The sequence below is a fragment of the Canis aureus genome, chromosome 6 (genome assembly GCF_053574225.1).
Source record: "Canis aureus isolate CA01 chromosome 6, VMU_Caureus_v.1.0, whole genome shotgun sequence".
In the NCBI taxonomy this organism is placed as follows: domain Eukaryota; kingdom Metazoa; phylum Chordata; class Mammalia; order Carnivora; family Canidae; genus Canis; species Canis aureus.
In genome coordinates, this window is record NC_135616.1 from 69,161,474 (window position 1) to 69,177,228 (window position 15,755).

At 41.8% G+C, this 15,755-nt stretch overlaps 1 protein-coding gene across 33 annotated transcripts in view; it reads left to right on the forward strand.

The window, feature by feature from the left end:
* Positions 1 to 15,755, forward strand: part of LOC144316322 (uncharacterized) — a 197,132-nt gene that overhangs the window by 21,258 nt on the left and 160,119 nt on the right. For 31 of the 33 annotated variants that reach the window (XR_013382170.1, XR_013382171.1, XR_013382186.1 and 28 more), the window contains 3 exons: positions 1,508 to 1,691; positions 10,506 to 10,617; positions 14,994 to 15,077. Coding sequence is in view for 1 of the 33 variants with exons in the window: in XM_077902142.1 (XP_077758268.1) it covers positions 15,008 to 15,077 (70 nt within the window). In the remaining 32 variants the exon portion in view is untranslated. Of the gene's footprint in view, positions 1 to 772; positions 946 to 1,507; positions 1,692 to 5,756; positions 5,890 to 10,505; positions 10,618 to 14,993; positions 15,078 to 15,755 lie in introns of those variants that run through there. The other 2 variants (XR_013382173.1, XR_013382192.1) reach the window with 2 other exon arrangements.

The following is a 15,755-nucleotide window of genomic DNA, read 5'->3' on the forward strand; positions in this document are numbered from 1 at the left end:
AACCAAATTTTACCTTCTTTCCTTCACATGAAGCACGTTTTAGCTTCTTTGCCCAGCAACCTTTGAAATATTTTGATTCTAGAGAACAGGGAAATACAGAGCAATCCATTAAGTACAAGTGACCTGCTTTTCTACTCCCAGGAGAAAATTCAAAGTCCCATGATATCTATCTTTTAGGTTTAAGCTACACATATATGCTGGGCTGTAAAACATGGTGGTAATAGGATAAACTCTGAAGTCGGACCACCCAGCTTTAAGTGTAGACACCCCCACCAACAGTGTGACCTAACCTCTCTGGATCCCAGTTTTCTCACGTGTCAAGTACCTCCGTCAGAGAGCTGTTGTGACAATGATCTAATGTGCATGAAGTAGCTGGCCCATGGGAATCACGTCCTGCATCTAGTTATCGTTCCGTATGTGCTGGTCAGTGTTCTCGTCTTAGCTGCTGTTTTTTTTTTTTTTTAATTTTTATTTATTTATGATAGTCACAGAGAGAGAGAGGCAGAGACATAGGCAGAGGGAGAAGCAGGCTCCATGCACCGGGAGCCCGACGTGGGACTCGATCCCGGGTCTCCAGGATCGCGCCCTGGGCCAAAGGCAGGCGCTAAACCGCTGCGCCACCCAGGGATCCCTTAGCTGCTGTTTTTGATGATGCTCCAGACTCCTTGATTCCAAGCCTGTATTTAAGTTCATCCTCAGTCATACTTCTGTCCCTTCTCAGTCCGTGGGGCGTGATCAGCTTCCTGCTTACACCTCACTGGTGATTTTCCAGGTCTCAGTTCCTGTCCATTTAACCATAACTCTTAAGTAAGTGCCTCCAGCATCTTCTTTCCACGCCTGTGTGATGGACGCATTTCTGCCTGGATGCCCTGCTCGCCCTGCCTGAAACCGAGGCAAAGCCTGAGTGCAACCCTCCTTGTTCTCAGTCGGCTGGACGTCCTTGAAGTGAGTGCTGGTGGAGGCAGTATCACAAGGGTGTGATCATAAAGACAGCAGCAGTGTCACCCCACAATTTTGGGACCTCTGGAATGTCAATGAAAAACTAGCCTCCCGATATACAGATGTATACAATACCACAGCGAGTGCATTTGTTTAAATCATTTTAAATGTAAAAGAAATAATGATTTAAAAAGTCTTTTTAAAAAGCCCTCTGTCGTCAAGGCCACCTTCCCAATGATCTTTGTACCTCGGAGAAGGGGGGAAATTGTACATATGTATGTGTATTTTAACTGGGGGAGTGTGTGTGCTGGGAGAGTGGATGGCCAATGGCAGGAATGGGGAAGAGGGAATTATATTTAATGAAACTGGGAGTTCACATGGACCTTTCAGACTTAAAAAAAAAAAAAATGTTGGTTTTACATGCCAAAGTCTTGAAAGGGACTTGACGGCTCACGGCTTTGGTGTATTTTTCCAGATGGCAGATGCCATTTTGTGTTTTGCATAAACTGACTAAATTTGCTTGCTCTTTGTACTTATTTCAGAGGCAACCATTCTTTGCTTTCAATAGGACAGAAGAGCTCCTTGGCACTGGAACCCTCCTGGTCTGGTGAGGGAGGGATGAGGGATGCTCTGAGGACACACAGCCATCATCCAAAACTTCCTGAGTTTGGAGCAAGGCAAGAGGTTGGACCAGAGCTTTGGATCCACGTTGCCTAAAGGATGGTTCAGACTGTGTGAGCGAGTCACAGAAGGTGAGCTATGCAAAGAACTTTCAAAAGTTATCTTTCCTGCCCATTTTTATCTCCACAGAGGACAAATAGGTTCGTGGCACTCTTATTTCAAGACCTCTACATCTTACTAATTGCCGGTTGTGTGATCCTGAAACTTAATCCCTCTGTACTTCAGTTTCTGAAAAAAAAAATTAGGATGATAGGAATAAATAACACTCATCTCTTAGGATTGTTATGAGATTCCATGAGTTAATCCACATAAAGGATTTAGAACAGTGCCTGGCATCTAGCAAGTGTTCAAGAAATGTTGGTAATTATTATTTTTATGATTCATTTCTGTGGAAATTTGCATGTTTTCCCCTTATTTTCTGAGGATCGACCTGCCCGACTCCCGTTGTCATCATGCCAACTCTTTGGGTTGTTTTTATGGAAATAGACTGATAATAGAGTGGTTCAGCTGTCGGCTTTGCAGAACAGAATCAAGTTGAAGTTCTTGAAGGAACGATCAGTAGCTACATCTCAAGAGTGATTTAGTGTCTCCATGCCTCAGTTTCTCCATCTATAAAATAGGGATAATAATAACCATACCTGCTTCACAGCATTTTTGGGAAGAGTAAATGTGACAGTGCTTGCACAATATCTGGCAAGGATGTAAAGCATGTCAGTATTGTTATTATTTTTGCTGCCCCAAATATACTGAATAGTGCTCTTATATTCAAAAGTACCCCTAGGAGCTTGTCAGGGCTCCAGGCCTCTAGCTTCATGTCAGCTACCTCACCAGAAAAGAGAGCAAACACAGAAATAGAAAGATGCTGTGAGGCCATGGCTTTACTGGGACTCTTTGCCAAATAATGACACAGAATTGACAGAGTTGAGTCTTGCTCAACATGGATGCCAATTAAAGTTAGAAAACTCAGATTTCTGAGCAGACCAATCCCCACTCATTACATTGGGGATTATTCCAAAGGACAGAAACTATTGGGATAGGAATTGTGGCCTTATTTTTCAGTCCTACACCCCCCAAAATACAGCATACAGTCAGGGAGGCTGTGAGGGAGCAATAGTCATCCGGGCTGGTCACCTCTCATGGAGGAATCTGGCATTTGCACATCATAAGTATTTACATTTCGCATTTTCAAAAACTGCTTATTTTTTTCCCCTTCAAACTGAAAATGGATAAAAGTTGCATCCGCGAGTGATAGAGGCCCCTCTCTGATCGTGTTATCGAACAGTTGAAAACTGTCTGTATCACATTCATCATTTTCATCCAGCGGTGATGAGTAGTCTCTATTAATAACTGAACAAAGAGGAAAAAAAGGAACTCTAGAAACTCTCACCCCAAAGCCAACACAAAACCTGAAAAAACCCTGAAGAACTTAGAACAAGGGAGTGGGAAAAGGGGACACCTGGGTGGCTCAGTAGTTGAGTGGCTGCCTTTGGTTCAGGGCGTGATCCTGGGGTCCTGGAATTGAGTCCTGCATCCGGCTCCCTGCGGAGAGCCTGCTTCCCCTTCTGCCTATGTCTCTGCCTCTCTCTGTGTGTCTCTCATGAATAAATAAATACAATCTTTTCCAAAAAGGAAGTAGGAAAAGCATCACAAACCTTGCAGGTACCTTGTTTGCTCGGTTAGATCTTTCTGACCCCCCTTTCTTCTGCTGAGTTACTTCCCACAGTGAGAATAAGATGAGAATAAGACTTGAGTTGGGAGAAAAGATGCATCCTCTCCTTCTACCCTGGGATGCGAATGCTCAGCAGGAGACTACATTTCCCAGCCTCTCTTGCAGTGATGGGGGGGGGGGCACATGACTAGTTCTCATCAGAGGACCAGGAGCTGAATTGAAGAGATGTGTGTCACATTGGGGCTCAGTTAAGACTGCACGTAGCCTGCTCCCTCTCTGTCTCTGTCTCTGTCTGTCCATCTTCTGGCTAGAAAATGCCTTGATATCATCCATGCATAGAAGACATAAAGTCATTACCTGGAAGGAACGTGAATTCCCGAATCACTCCTTGGAGAAGGGCAGCCCAGAACAGCTGCCCGACCAGGACTGTCCACATGAGACTGTTTCTGAGTGAAAAATAAATGTTCATTTGTTAAGCCCCTGAGTGTTGGGGAATTGCTTGTCTTATCCGCAGACATTACTTACTTTGACTGTTATAGAAATTGATAGCAGAAGGGAGCTCTAGAAGCAGTTACTTTTTCTTCTCACCTTCGCTTAAAAGGCAGTCAATTATTTCCTGATACCCTCTTCTTCTTCTATTATGTTGTCCAAAGCAGCCAATAATAACCAACACGTGCTACTTTTCACCTCTAAGCTCTAGAGTCACATGGTCTGATTTTCAAGTTACTGAAAGCAGCAGTTTTGCCAAGTATTTTTCCACTGCATGATATGGATCTCCAGCCATCCAGGGGAATGTATCTGCTTTTTGCCACTTGACCACGGAGTCAATGCCACATATTTTAGGGTTCTTTTGCAGGACACCGTACTGGTACTAAGTATAATAGTCGAGTTTAGTCAGAAAAATGTAAGCCTCTTGTGGCAGATGCAATGTAATGTGTTCACCAAAGGATCTATTTTCTATGGACACACGGGAAGATCATAATCCCCTCTCCTCTGCAATTTAATTGAGGCCATAGGACCAATTCTTTGTAACGAAGTGTAAACAGAAGTATTGTACTCACCTTTGATCCAGGGAGGTAAGAGTACGTGTATGTTTTCTTTTGCCCCCTCTTCCATGGAGATCTTGAAGGACACATGTTCCAGATGGTAGCCAGAAGATAGAAACCACTCAGCCCATGACCTGAACAAGAAATGACCTGTATTTTGTTATACTAGCCAGGGTTTGAGGGTTGTTTATTACTGATACATACTCATTCACATTCTGAAATACTCAGAGTATTTCATCAGGGAGGAATTCAGTGTAAGGAATTAGAAAATTATAAAACCAGAATCACTGGGATAGCCAGGGAATGAAGAGGAAGGGTGCTCTTGCTAACTTTCAGGATAGGTGAAAGTGAAGGCTCACCAGGACATCAAGTTGCCACCGATGATCTCAGCTGCCTACAGCACCGATGGGGGTGAGGCTAGGAGGATGCTCAGAAGCTGACACATAACCCCAGGTCTGCTTTCTGCCAATGCCCACACACCTGCTTGTAGCTACTGATAAGGAAAAATGGCTTTTTCCTTCCACTTTCCGATGATGGCAAGAGCATCTCTCAGTGGCACATGGTACCCAGAACCCCACTGCCAAAAGAACCTGGGAATTTGGTTGTCAGGCTTTCAGCCCTTATGGGACAGAAGGGAGCTTAGAAGGACAAAGATGGTACTTACTGAGTCTCGATGAAAGATGTCAGGCACAAATGCTTCTTGTCTTTCCCATAGGAAACCCAAACGGTCATCCCTCCATAACTCATTTCCTTTTCATTCTTGAGGACAGATGTTGATCAATTCTTTATTCCCGGGTACCAGACATTACCAGGAAAAAACCCAGAAACTTGTGAATTGATTTGGATGGAATGACAACAGAATCAATAGCAAATAAGAAAGTTGTCCCCATATATTTAAGTTAGATTTCAAGGGTCCTGTTCATGGAATCTGATGATTCTCTCTAACGGCTGCCCTAGTTTCTTCCCCAGCTGAAGCGATTCTCCTTCCTCGTCTACTCAGAGTGACCATGTAGTGCTGCTACAAGTGACAAGTGACAAGCTTGAGCTCAGGTCCTGTCCACATAACCAAAAAGAGGAGGATTTGATAATGATCAAAGTATCATTTGATCATTAAATAACATCATTTAAATAACCATTATCACGGTTATTGGATCCATAGAGATTGCCAATAATGTGTGTGTGTGTGTGTGTATATAATGCAGTTTAAAACAAACATATATACATCAAATAGGTTGTGTAGAGTTAGTCAAAGTGTTTCTATATTTTATTCACTCGGCTTTGAGCATGGCTTTTGTGCTTTGGCAGAGCTGGGATTTCTTTGAGAAAATGGGGCTTATGAGTTCACATAGGGGCAGAGTGGGGAGTATTGTGTAAGTGAGGAGGGGATGAGGTAGACTCGGGTGTTAGAAAGGACCTGTTCAGCCAGAAGAAAAGGATACTCAGGAAAGGGAGGGCCAGACCCTGGTGTGGTTTCATCTAGAAAAGGCACAAAGTTAAAACCCCGTGGAAGATTAAAGACATCCTCTTGATATTTATTTTCCTCATCAAAAAAAGGTAAGACTATTGTGCCTATGGTAAAAATAATAGTAGAATGACTCAGACTTATTTACAACCATCAAAGAAATGAAAGATATGGATCATGTCACTAATTAATCTTATTATCATTATAAAGTGGTGACCATATCCAGCTGAAATGTTGTGTGCATAATAGCACAATTATGGGGGATGTGATGATGTAACAGTTGCCAGTGCCCAGTATTTAGCCTCTCTTTTCCATTCCCACCCACCCTGATCTATGGCTATATTTAGTTGTTTTACACAGTGTACCTGGACCAAAGTCTATTTTACAAAATTAAAAGAATAGAGAGAAGTTAGTCTTCATAGAAAAACCAAGCTCCCTAAAATCTATTTCCCTTGGTTACCCATGTTCCTTCTTGGTAAATGTATTTTCTCCTACTTTGCACCTAGAATCATGGATGGAACACAATCATGAGTTTATTTTGTGTAAAGGGAAGTAGAGCATTGAGCAATCATCTAATGAATGCAGTCAAGATGGTTAGTGAATCTGGAAAATTCCACTCTCAAAAAAAATTTACTTTCTCTACTCTGTAGCAGATTTCCTCTTGGCCTTAATTATCCACAGAGTTGTCCAATTTTCTGATAGTCTTTACCATTGTTGACATCACCTTAATAATTTATTTAATGGATTTCATGGGTTCATTTGGGAACCCTTTATTCTAAGTGGCTGCTTTTATAAATTATTCAATAAGCATTGAACACTATTCCAGTTATCTGTTGCTGCGTAATAAACGACTCCAAAACCTAGTGACTTAGTGCAACAATTTATTATTATCACTCTTGGTTCTTAAGGTCGATGGCTTCTGCTGCTCTTACTTGAGTCCCTCATATGGTTGCAGTTCTATGGTAGCTGAGGCTGGAGCCAGTGAAAGGTTTCCTTATTCATATGTCTGGTGTGGGACTAGTCAGGAATCTTTTTCTCTTCACATAGTTAGCTTGGGCTCCCTCAGAGCCTGTTGCTCTCTTGGTAATCAGCCTTCTTGCATGGTGACCAGCTTCCCCCAGTGCAAATGCTCTAAAATCCACATACAAGTTGCAAAGCCTCTTAAGGCCTAGCCTTAGAAGTCATATAGGTCAGTTCTTCTACGTTTTGTTTCTCAAAGCAGTCACCAGCCAACCCAGATTCCAGGAGTTGGAGAAATAGAGTCCCTTTCACAGTAGGGGGATGGCTTGTGCATTTGAGGAAGGACAGAAATGATGGCGGCTAATGACAAGCTATTGAAAGTACCTACCATGTGACAGGCACTATGATAACGTGCCTGGGGAAACATGTTGAATTAAACAGGCATGGTCTCTGCCCTTGTGGGGATTAAAATCCATCTTAGCTTTAGTGTTTACTTGACAGTTTTCACAATCCACTGCTGAGCTAGATAAATCTCAAAAACAAGTATATTTGGCTATTAAACTGGTAAGCGGTAATATGATAATTTGTGGTCTAGTCATTTTGACTTCTTCAATAACCACATTGAATGAAATTTGTGATTATCTGATCCATAGCTTGTGTGATCCATTTGATGAGCTGATCGGTGCATGCATTCTCTAAAACACCTAAGCAAAACTGGGATGTCATCTGTTGCTTAACACATTGAGTTCCTGCTGTGAATGGAGGCTAAAACTAACATTTTAAACTTGTGGTGGGGAGTATCTAAGACACCGAAAAGGCAGATTTTTGTCCCTGGTGAGCTTCCATTCCTTTTGACCATGAGTAGGTGGAGCAAGCTGTGGCCATTACAAAGGAAAATGTGGAACCCAGAAAATGCAGAAGAAACGAGACAGGCCGTGTTTTCCATCTCCCTCTGGAGAATTCTCTTTTGGAGAGAGATAATAGACTATTCGCCTCAGTTTTCTTCCCTCCTATGTCATTAAAGGAAGGTGATCTAGGTTCGGTAAGTAAAAGGAGATTTCAGGACAGGAATGTTGACAGAAGAATTGGTGGTGCTCAGCAATCCTCAGGTCTTATCGTTTTTGGCATAGTTTAGGTCCATTTCACGGTAACAGCTCTGAGGGGCTGGGGGAGGGGGCTCATGATGACACAAGAGATCCCTTGACATTTCAGAAACAAAGGTCAAAGCCTGAAAAGGCCCCAAAGCAGGCAGAAATTCCTGCACACGCTTGTCAATTCCCTGCCATGAAGCTGGTATCATATTATGCCGCCTTAGATTACGTCTGTGCATCTATGTTATCTCACCTGCCATGAAAGGACATTACAGGGGATATTTTAGGTAAAACAACAACAATAATAATACATACTTTGCCTTAATTGCGTAGATATTTTGAGCAAAACTAAATTTTGGCTTAAGTGCCATATAACAAGGCTCCTCCATTAACTTTGACTTTGTGACTCGTACTTCATCAGATTGGATACTTTTCTCACACTACTGAATCTTGTGTCCCTTGGGTATCATTTGCTAAATTAAACTTCTTTCCACTTTTCATGCCAGTTTATTTATCTGTCTGAAATGCCTGTCCCTATGCCTCTGGAAATTCGTAATAAATTTTAATTATACCTTTCTCTTCATTTGGCCAGTGCATATTTATTTCAAGTGTTTTGGGCTATGTTGTTGTTGTGCGCCTGCTGATAGATGTATTGCTTTATAACTTTTTGTGGGCACCTGATTTGCCCACCTTCTTATCAGATGTTAAACTGAATGGCAGGAGCTTCCTTATATACAGAAGTATATGCACATGAGTATGTGTTGTATATGCATCCATACATGCAGAGGGCACAACATGCTCCATGCTCTACTTTCTTTCTGTTAAAATCAAGCATATTTTGTAATTACCTGATGAATTGGATGAATACATATGTGTAGTGGGATTATTCTGAGTTTTAAAGTACCTCAACTACATATTCACAAAGATGAAAATAATCTAAATTATTGCTCATCTTTTCTCTGGGGAAATTCTTTTCAGGAATTCACGATAAACCAAAGTACTTCAGCTATGTGAGTAACTGTGATTGATTATTTGTGGCAAACATGATATTTTTTCTTGAATTATGGAAGTCTTACTCTTCAACTGAGGCTACCAAGCCTTTGACGTTTCATGTCAGCCTTATGGGAGTTTATCAAGGTTTTAAAAAATTGGAGAGGACTATGAGCATGACTTGGATGACTTAAACTCTTCCTTTATAATGTATAGCTATCTCCCTGTTCTGGCTCCTAAATGACATACAATATTTATTTATTTATTAGAGAGAGAGAGAGAGAGAGAGAGAGAGGCAAAGTCACAGACAGAGGGAGAATGCCTGTCTCCATGCAGGGAGCCCGATGCAGGACCTGATCCTGGGACTCCAGGATCATGCACTGAGCTGAAGGCAGATGCTCAACTACTGAGCCACGCAGGCGTCCCAGTGACATACAGTTTAAGTAGAAACTTGTGCTTGGCCTCAGGAAAAATCTCCTAGCATGTGTCATCACCACTCTTCCCTTTTCTAACCAATTTGCTGTCCCTAAAACCTTTTCATATTACAAAGTTTGATGCTGCCACAGCCTATGTGCTAGGTCAGGGGCACTGCAAGTTGTCTGATTTTAGGGTCACCAAGAAGTATTTTCTATCCTTCAAAAATCATAAATTATCTTGACATCCCTGATATTACAGTAACATGAAATAAACCTTTCTTCTCCTAATTAGGCTTATACTGAAAATGCAAATCCTGCTGGAAGCATTCATATAATGATGGGTCCTCATTCACATAAGATGATCATGACTGATGGCAGATCTTTTTTTGAAAACAGGTTTTGATTAGGGCAAAGTAGTGATTGAGTTTGGGACAGTGGTAGGTCACTGCATTCTTAAAGCAGCTTGTTCAGAAGTAGAATATTGATACCCCATGGAGAATCCAATATGATCCCTCGATGTGCAGAAAGGAGATATTAAGTCTTCTGTTTATTTTAAAATTTTCATCTTAGGGGGCACTTGGATGGCATAGTGGTTGAGCATCTGCCTTTGGCTCAGGGTATGATCCCTGTATCCTGGGATCAAGTCCCCCAGTGGGCTCCCCACGGGGAGCCTGCTTCTCCCTCTGTCTATATCTCTGCCTCTCCTCGGTGTCTCTCATGAGTAAATAAATAAAATCTTTTTTAAAAAGATATATGTATCTTATATATATATAAGCTCACAGCCCAACATGGGGCTTGAACTCATGACCCTGAGATAGAGAGTTGCATGCTCTACCAACTGAGCCAGCCAGGTACCCCAGGGTTTGTATATTTTTGATGCACACAATAAAGTAATACACATGTAATTTATAAGTAAAAACAGACAAGTTGCATATACCTTAAGTATTTTTACTGATAGAACTGTGTGATCTGAAAGCTTAGCATCCACTGCTTATGCAGGGTAAATATGGGTAAGGTTATTGTGAATCTACATGGAAGAACAGGAAATAGTTACAGAACAAGTGTTTGCAACCTCAGAATCCTCACTGCAGTTATTAGTGATTTCAGTTATTGGATCAATAGGGAGTTTACTAACTCTCAACCTGACGCCAGTCCCTTTTAAGATGTCAAGAAATTGCTCAATTTTAGGATGTTGACCAAAGAAAGTAGATTTTAATCATGCTTTTTTCCCTCCTATTTTGTTTTCTCAAGGGTCTCATGGGAACAGAAAGTTTTGAGAGAGTTTACTGTTTGTGCAAGATGACTGGTTGGGTAAAGAAGTCCAAAGTTTATGATCTGCAGAACAAATAAAACCTGGGCAAAGGTAACTGAAACGAATGTCTCCCATCTTGTCCCTTCAGCCTGTCTAAGGGGATGTTTGCGCCAATGATTGCATAACTGAGAATCTAATCTATGTGTGTCAAATGGAGAGGAGGCACATTTTAGACTCCTACTGGTTAAAAATAGTCACTGCCAGTTATTCTTCTTGGTTTGATAGGCAATTGAATTGTGGTGTCTATACAGAAAGCATATGAAATATCTATTTGTTGATGGGATTATTTCTAAATATCCAGGTGTTGCTTGTCAGACAGCATCAGAGTAGCTAAAAATTCTAAAAAATTAGAATTTTTTTCTCCTTCTCCTAAAGTAGACACTGCAGAGCTCTTGGGAAATACTAAAGTAAGTTTACCAGTTCATGGCTACTCTGGACTTTTGTGGTGGTGATGATTAATGACATCAAGGACCATTGGCTTGTTCTTGTGATTACTCCACAATAATTATAAGTATTCAGACTGGATGACTTCCAGTCTAAAAGACTAGACAACTAGACAACTAGTCTTTTAGAAGATAACTTCCAATGCATAAATGTTGATGGAACAGTGGAAAGTTACTGAGTGGTTGAGGTTAAGAACTTACTATTGGAGAAAAAAAGAACAATGCTTTGGGTCTCAGAGATCCTTACTGATGAGATATTGACTGAAACATTTCTCTTTAGTTTGACTTTTCTGTTGTTGTTGCTTTTGTTGAAACTTGAAGTTTTTTAAGCCAAGTAAAGAGGCATTTTATATAGAACAATCATGAATTGTGATAAGGAATGAGCCAGAAGCCCGTTTTGGATAGAAGCTAAATAAATTAAAGAGGTGACCTCTAATTTTAAAATTAGGTACTGGAGAATTTTATAAACTTTTTACAAGTATATTTATCATTCAAGAATTACTTTCTCAAAGAAAATTTTAAGGAGGAGATTAAACATGAAGAACAAACCAATCAGAGTGAGATCCTCTGCCTAAATTTTGGATGGCTGAAGAAATCCTAATTGATTTGATAATGTGTTGCATGAAACCCACACAGAATTGTCTCTGCCTGTGTATGGTATACTGGTAGTTAAAACTAGTTAGTGTCCAGATTATCTGAATAACCATAAGTTTGTGGTTATAATTGTTTAAAAAGAAAAACCCCATAATTTTCCAGTGTGGAAAAGACAAATTCCAATTTCTAAGCCTAAGCCTTGCTATGACCTATTGTTTGGAATTTCACTCATGACCAACTATTCACATGGAAAAACTAATTACAGTATAAATTTAGCTTAGACATTTGGAGGTACTTCTGTAGACTGAGACACTGGGCTGAGTGGCAAATGGGTTGGTAGTTTCTGGACTCTTCCAAAGTCCAGAGTAGACAATTATCTTTTGGAGGTTATAAATTTGTCATTTTCCCCCCTGGAAATAATGACCTTTGGAGGGTCCATCAACTCTAGGATTTTCTCAGCTATCCATCCAGGGCTTACATCAAGTGTGTGAAATTATCTGTTCTGCCTTTAAGAGGAACTACTTACTGAGAAGCATTGGTGACTGGGGATAGGTGTATACTGAGATAATGTGAGTTGCAGGAGTAGAGATGATGGAACGGTTCATGATTCAAAAATGGGCTTTGATTACTGGGCATTTACCCCAAGGATAAAAATGTAGTGATCCAAAGGGGCACCTGCACCCCAATGGTTATAGCAGCAATGTCCACAATAGCCAAACTATGGTAAGAGCCTAGATGTCCATTGACAGAAATGGATAAGGAAGATGTGGTATATATATATGTGTGTGTATATATATAACAGAATACTACTCAGCCATAAAAAAACGAAATTTTGCCATTTGCAATGACATGGAGGGAACTAGAGGATATTATGCTATGTGTAATAATCAATATGAGAAAGACAATTATCATTTGATCTCACTCAGATGTGGAATTTAAGAAACAAAATAGAGGATCATAGGGGAAGGGAGGGAAAGATAAAACAAGATGAAATCAGAGAGGAGACAAACCATAAGAGACTTAATCGAAGGAAACAAACTGAGGATTGCTGGAGGGGGTGGGGGGCAGGGGGATGGGGCAACTGGATGATGGGCATTAAGGAAGGCACATGATGTGATGAGCACTGGGTGTTATATAACACTGACCTCTAGCTCTGAAACCAATATTACATTATAAGTTAATTAATTGAATTTAAATCAAATTCAAAAAACAAAAATAGGCTTTGAAACCCATGGAGCCTATTAGATGGGTCAATGAATAATAATACAAACAGTACTTATAAACCCAAGAACGTGAAGGCATTTGATGAAGAAGATGACAGAATGGAAGAGGAAACAAAAAAAAAAGGGACAGCCAGAAGGACAGAGAGGGACAGGGACCAGAGGGCCCGAGCCCGAGCACGGCGGAGGCGCACGGCTGGCGGGCTGCACGCTCAGAGGGCCTGGTTTTCCAATCTGGCACTGGGCTTGATGAGTCTGTTTATTCAGCTATGGTATCAGACGTTCCCTTTTCCTGCCCGAAGAAGTCCCCTTTGAAGAACTGCTCTGCTGGGGAGTAGCTTCCCCTTGGACGGTGACTCCTGTTTGCAGACCTAAAGGGAAAGAACTGGAAAGGCCACGAGAATGTTCTTTAAAGCGATATTCCAGCGCCACGTGAGGGGAGGATGAAATGGCAGTAAAAGATTTATTTCCCGGTTGAGGTATTTTTTTCCCCTCTCAAGTGAATGTAGCACTGAACAAAGGTGTCACATGAATGCGACAGGGGTCAGATGTTCTTGGGGACCTCCAGGTCTGTGTAGTGGGGTGGGAGAGAGCACTGTGCGGAGCGGGAGCCCTTCCAGCTTCTGTAGGCCTGGAGAGAGTGGGGGGCACACCTGCTGGAGTCGAGAGAGAGTCGGAGCGAATTCAATAGGCCCCGACACCTAGTCTTGCAAGTCTGTCTCTGCAAAGGAATCGCTGGTGGTGACTTAATCAGAGCACCGGCCTATACTTTCAAAGCCAAGCAGCAGAGAGAACTTGAGTGAATTGGGAGACAATATTCATTACCAAATTGGGTAAATCAGAGGTCAAAAATTTCACTTGGGGGCTTTACTATTAATTTCTTACAGCTCAGCGGCACTTTTTACTTTTCAAAGTAGTTTTTCATCTAGCCCTCACATTAACCCTGTGAAGTAGCTCATGTTGATGTCAGGATCCTGAATTTTTTCTCTTTGGAAAAAGGATGGGGCCAAAGAAAGGGAGATGGTTCCCTAGCTCATCACTGACGGGCAGGACGACAACCCAGGTCTCCTGACTCCGGGACCAGGTCTCTTTTCTCTGTGTTCTTGCGACCTATACAAAGTGACGATGGGAGTTTCAGAAAAAAGGAAGGTGACATTCTCCATCTCCTCCCAGGCATGTAGAAAGTTGCTGTGACTTTGAAGCCACTGCTTTGCTGTGTCCAAATTCTCTCTCCGGGACTGGCCTTAGGGAGGAGATTCAAAGTGAAACCTTCAGAGGGGGAAGTCTCATTCTAGTCACTGTGGCTGCCCATGCCTCTGGTGGATTTGTTCAATCTTTGCCTGTACCACATAAAACAGGAGCTCTCCAGAATGAAAAGGGTTCTTTGTTCCATCTCTGAGATGAACCCTTTGAGTAAGAGATGCCACTTCACGGTGAGGCCTGGCTTTTCCAGGAGAGGGGATGGGACCCACATTCTCTTCTTGATTCCTGGCTGAGACTCGATGGCTCACATTGACTCTGGGGCCTGGAGGTAAGGTTCGTGCAAAAGGGAACTCGGGGCACCAGCAGTGCTTGCTTGAGGGGTCAGAGTGAACCAGAATTTCCTTCCAGGGAATACAGATTTATGTATGTCAGGGCTCCAGGGAGAAACTCAAAAGAGGTCTTACCTACTTGCTGCCTTTTCTGCTTTGACACACAGAGCCTTCTATTTTATCTATTTCTGGATGGTTGTCTTCTTTCTACATGTAGATCTGCAGTCGCCCAACATTAAGCTCTATCTTGTCATTATTTGTGTCCTCTAAGACTTCCTAGGGTTTAAAGTATCTGATGAATGAATGGGAAGCCATTTTCAGCCAAGTGCTTATTCCAGGCTCTCTCAGCCTATAGTTCAAATCCAAATCACCAGGGAAATAGGCATGTGTACTTTGAAATAAGTCTCAAGATGAATCTCATGTGCACCGAAGTTTGAGGATTATTGTTTTATCCCTTTTCTCCTTAGCTCGGACCCCTCTTGGTAATAGAACAACGCTATAAGCACAGTCTCAGATTTGTGTGATGTTTTCTAATCCACAAGGCTTTTTTCACACATTGGTCTAATTTAATACTAACGTGATGGGGCTGACTTAACAACAGCCCTCTGATTTGGATCCCTTTCCCATTCACTTTTCAGATGAGGAGACAGGAATGAGAGTCTTTGGATCACATGACAAGTTCCCGGCAAAGCCTGTGTTCATCCCAAGTTTTGTGATTCCAGGTACCATGCTTTTCCCCCCATTACCCCTGTGGCTCTATACCTTTGTGAGTGTTGCTGTTATTGGTGTGGGAAGTGTTATTCCTGATAATACTTACTGTCTACATAGCTGGGGACAGCTACTGTGATACATGTATGAAGTCAGGAGGAACTAACACTGTGTATTCCTAATGAAGTCTATGGTAGGATAAGTGGCTAAGACTAATAAGGAAGTGTCCTTTCATGCAGATGTTACAGTATAACATTTTTGGTCAGTATCAACTCGGAAAAGCAGAATTGAGACCTAGTGAAGGATGAGGGTTCTTCGAGAGAAGGACATCTGGTTGTTCACCTGTGATTAAACCATATTCTCCTGACTTCATTTAACCAGGAATGGAGAAGGGATGGGACTCAGGCTGAGACCCTAGGAGTTGCTCTGTGACCTGGAGTCCCAGAGATGATCAGGCCAGCTCTACTGGCTGTAGAGGTTGGCTGTTTGAAATATCTGTGAGGTTCACAGCTAGGGCCAACCAAGACAATGAGGAAGTGGTGTGGACATACAGAATGTCATGAAGGGGAGTAGGTCTCATCTCATTTAATTCAAAATGTCCCGAATGCTCCAAAGTTCTAGAGAGCATGTAGTCATGCTTCAATGATGATTTAATGGTTGCTAGAATATTCTAAACAAAACTTTCTGGATGG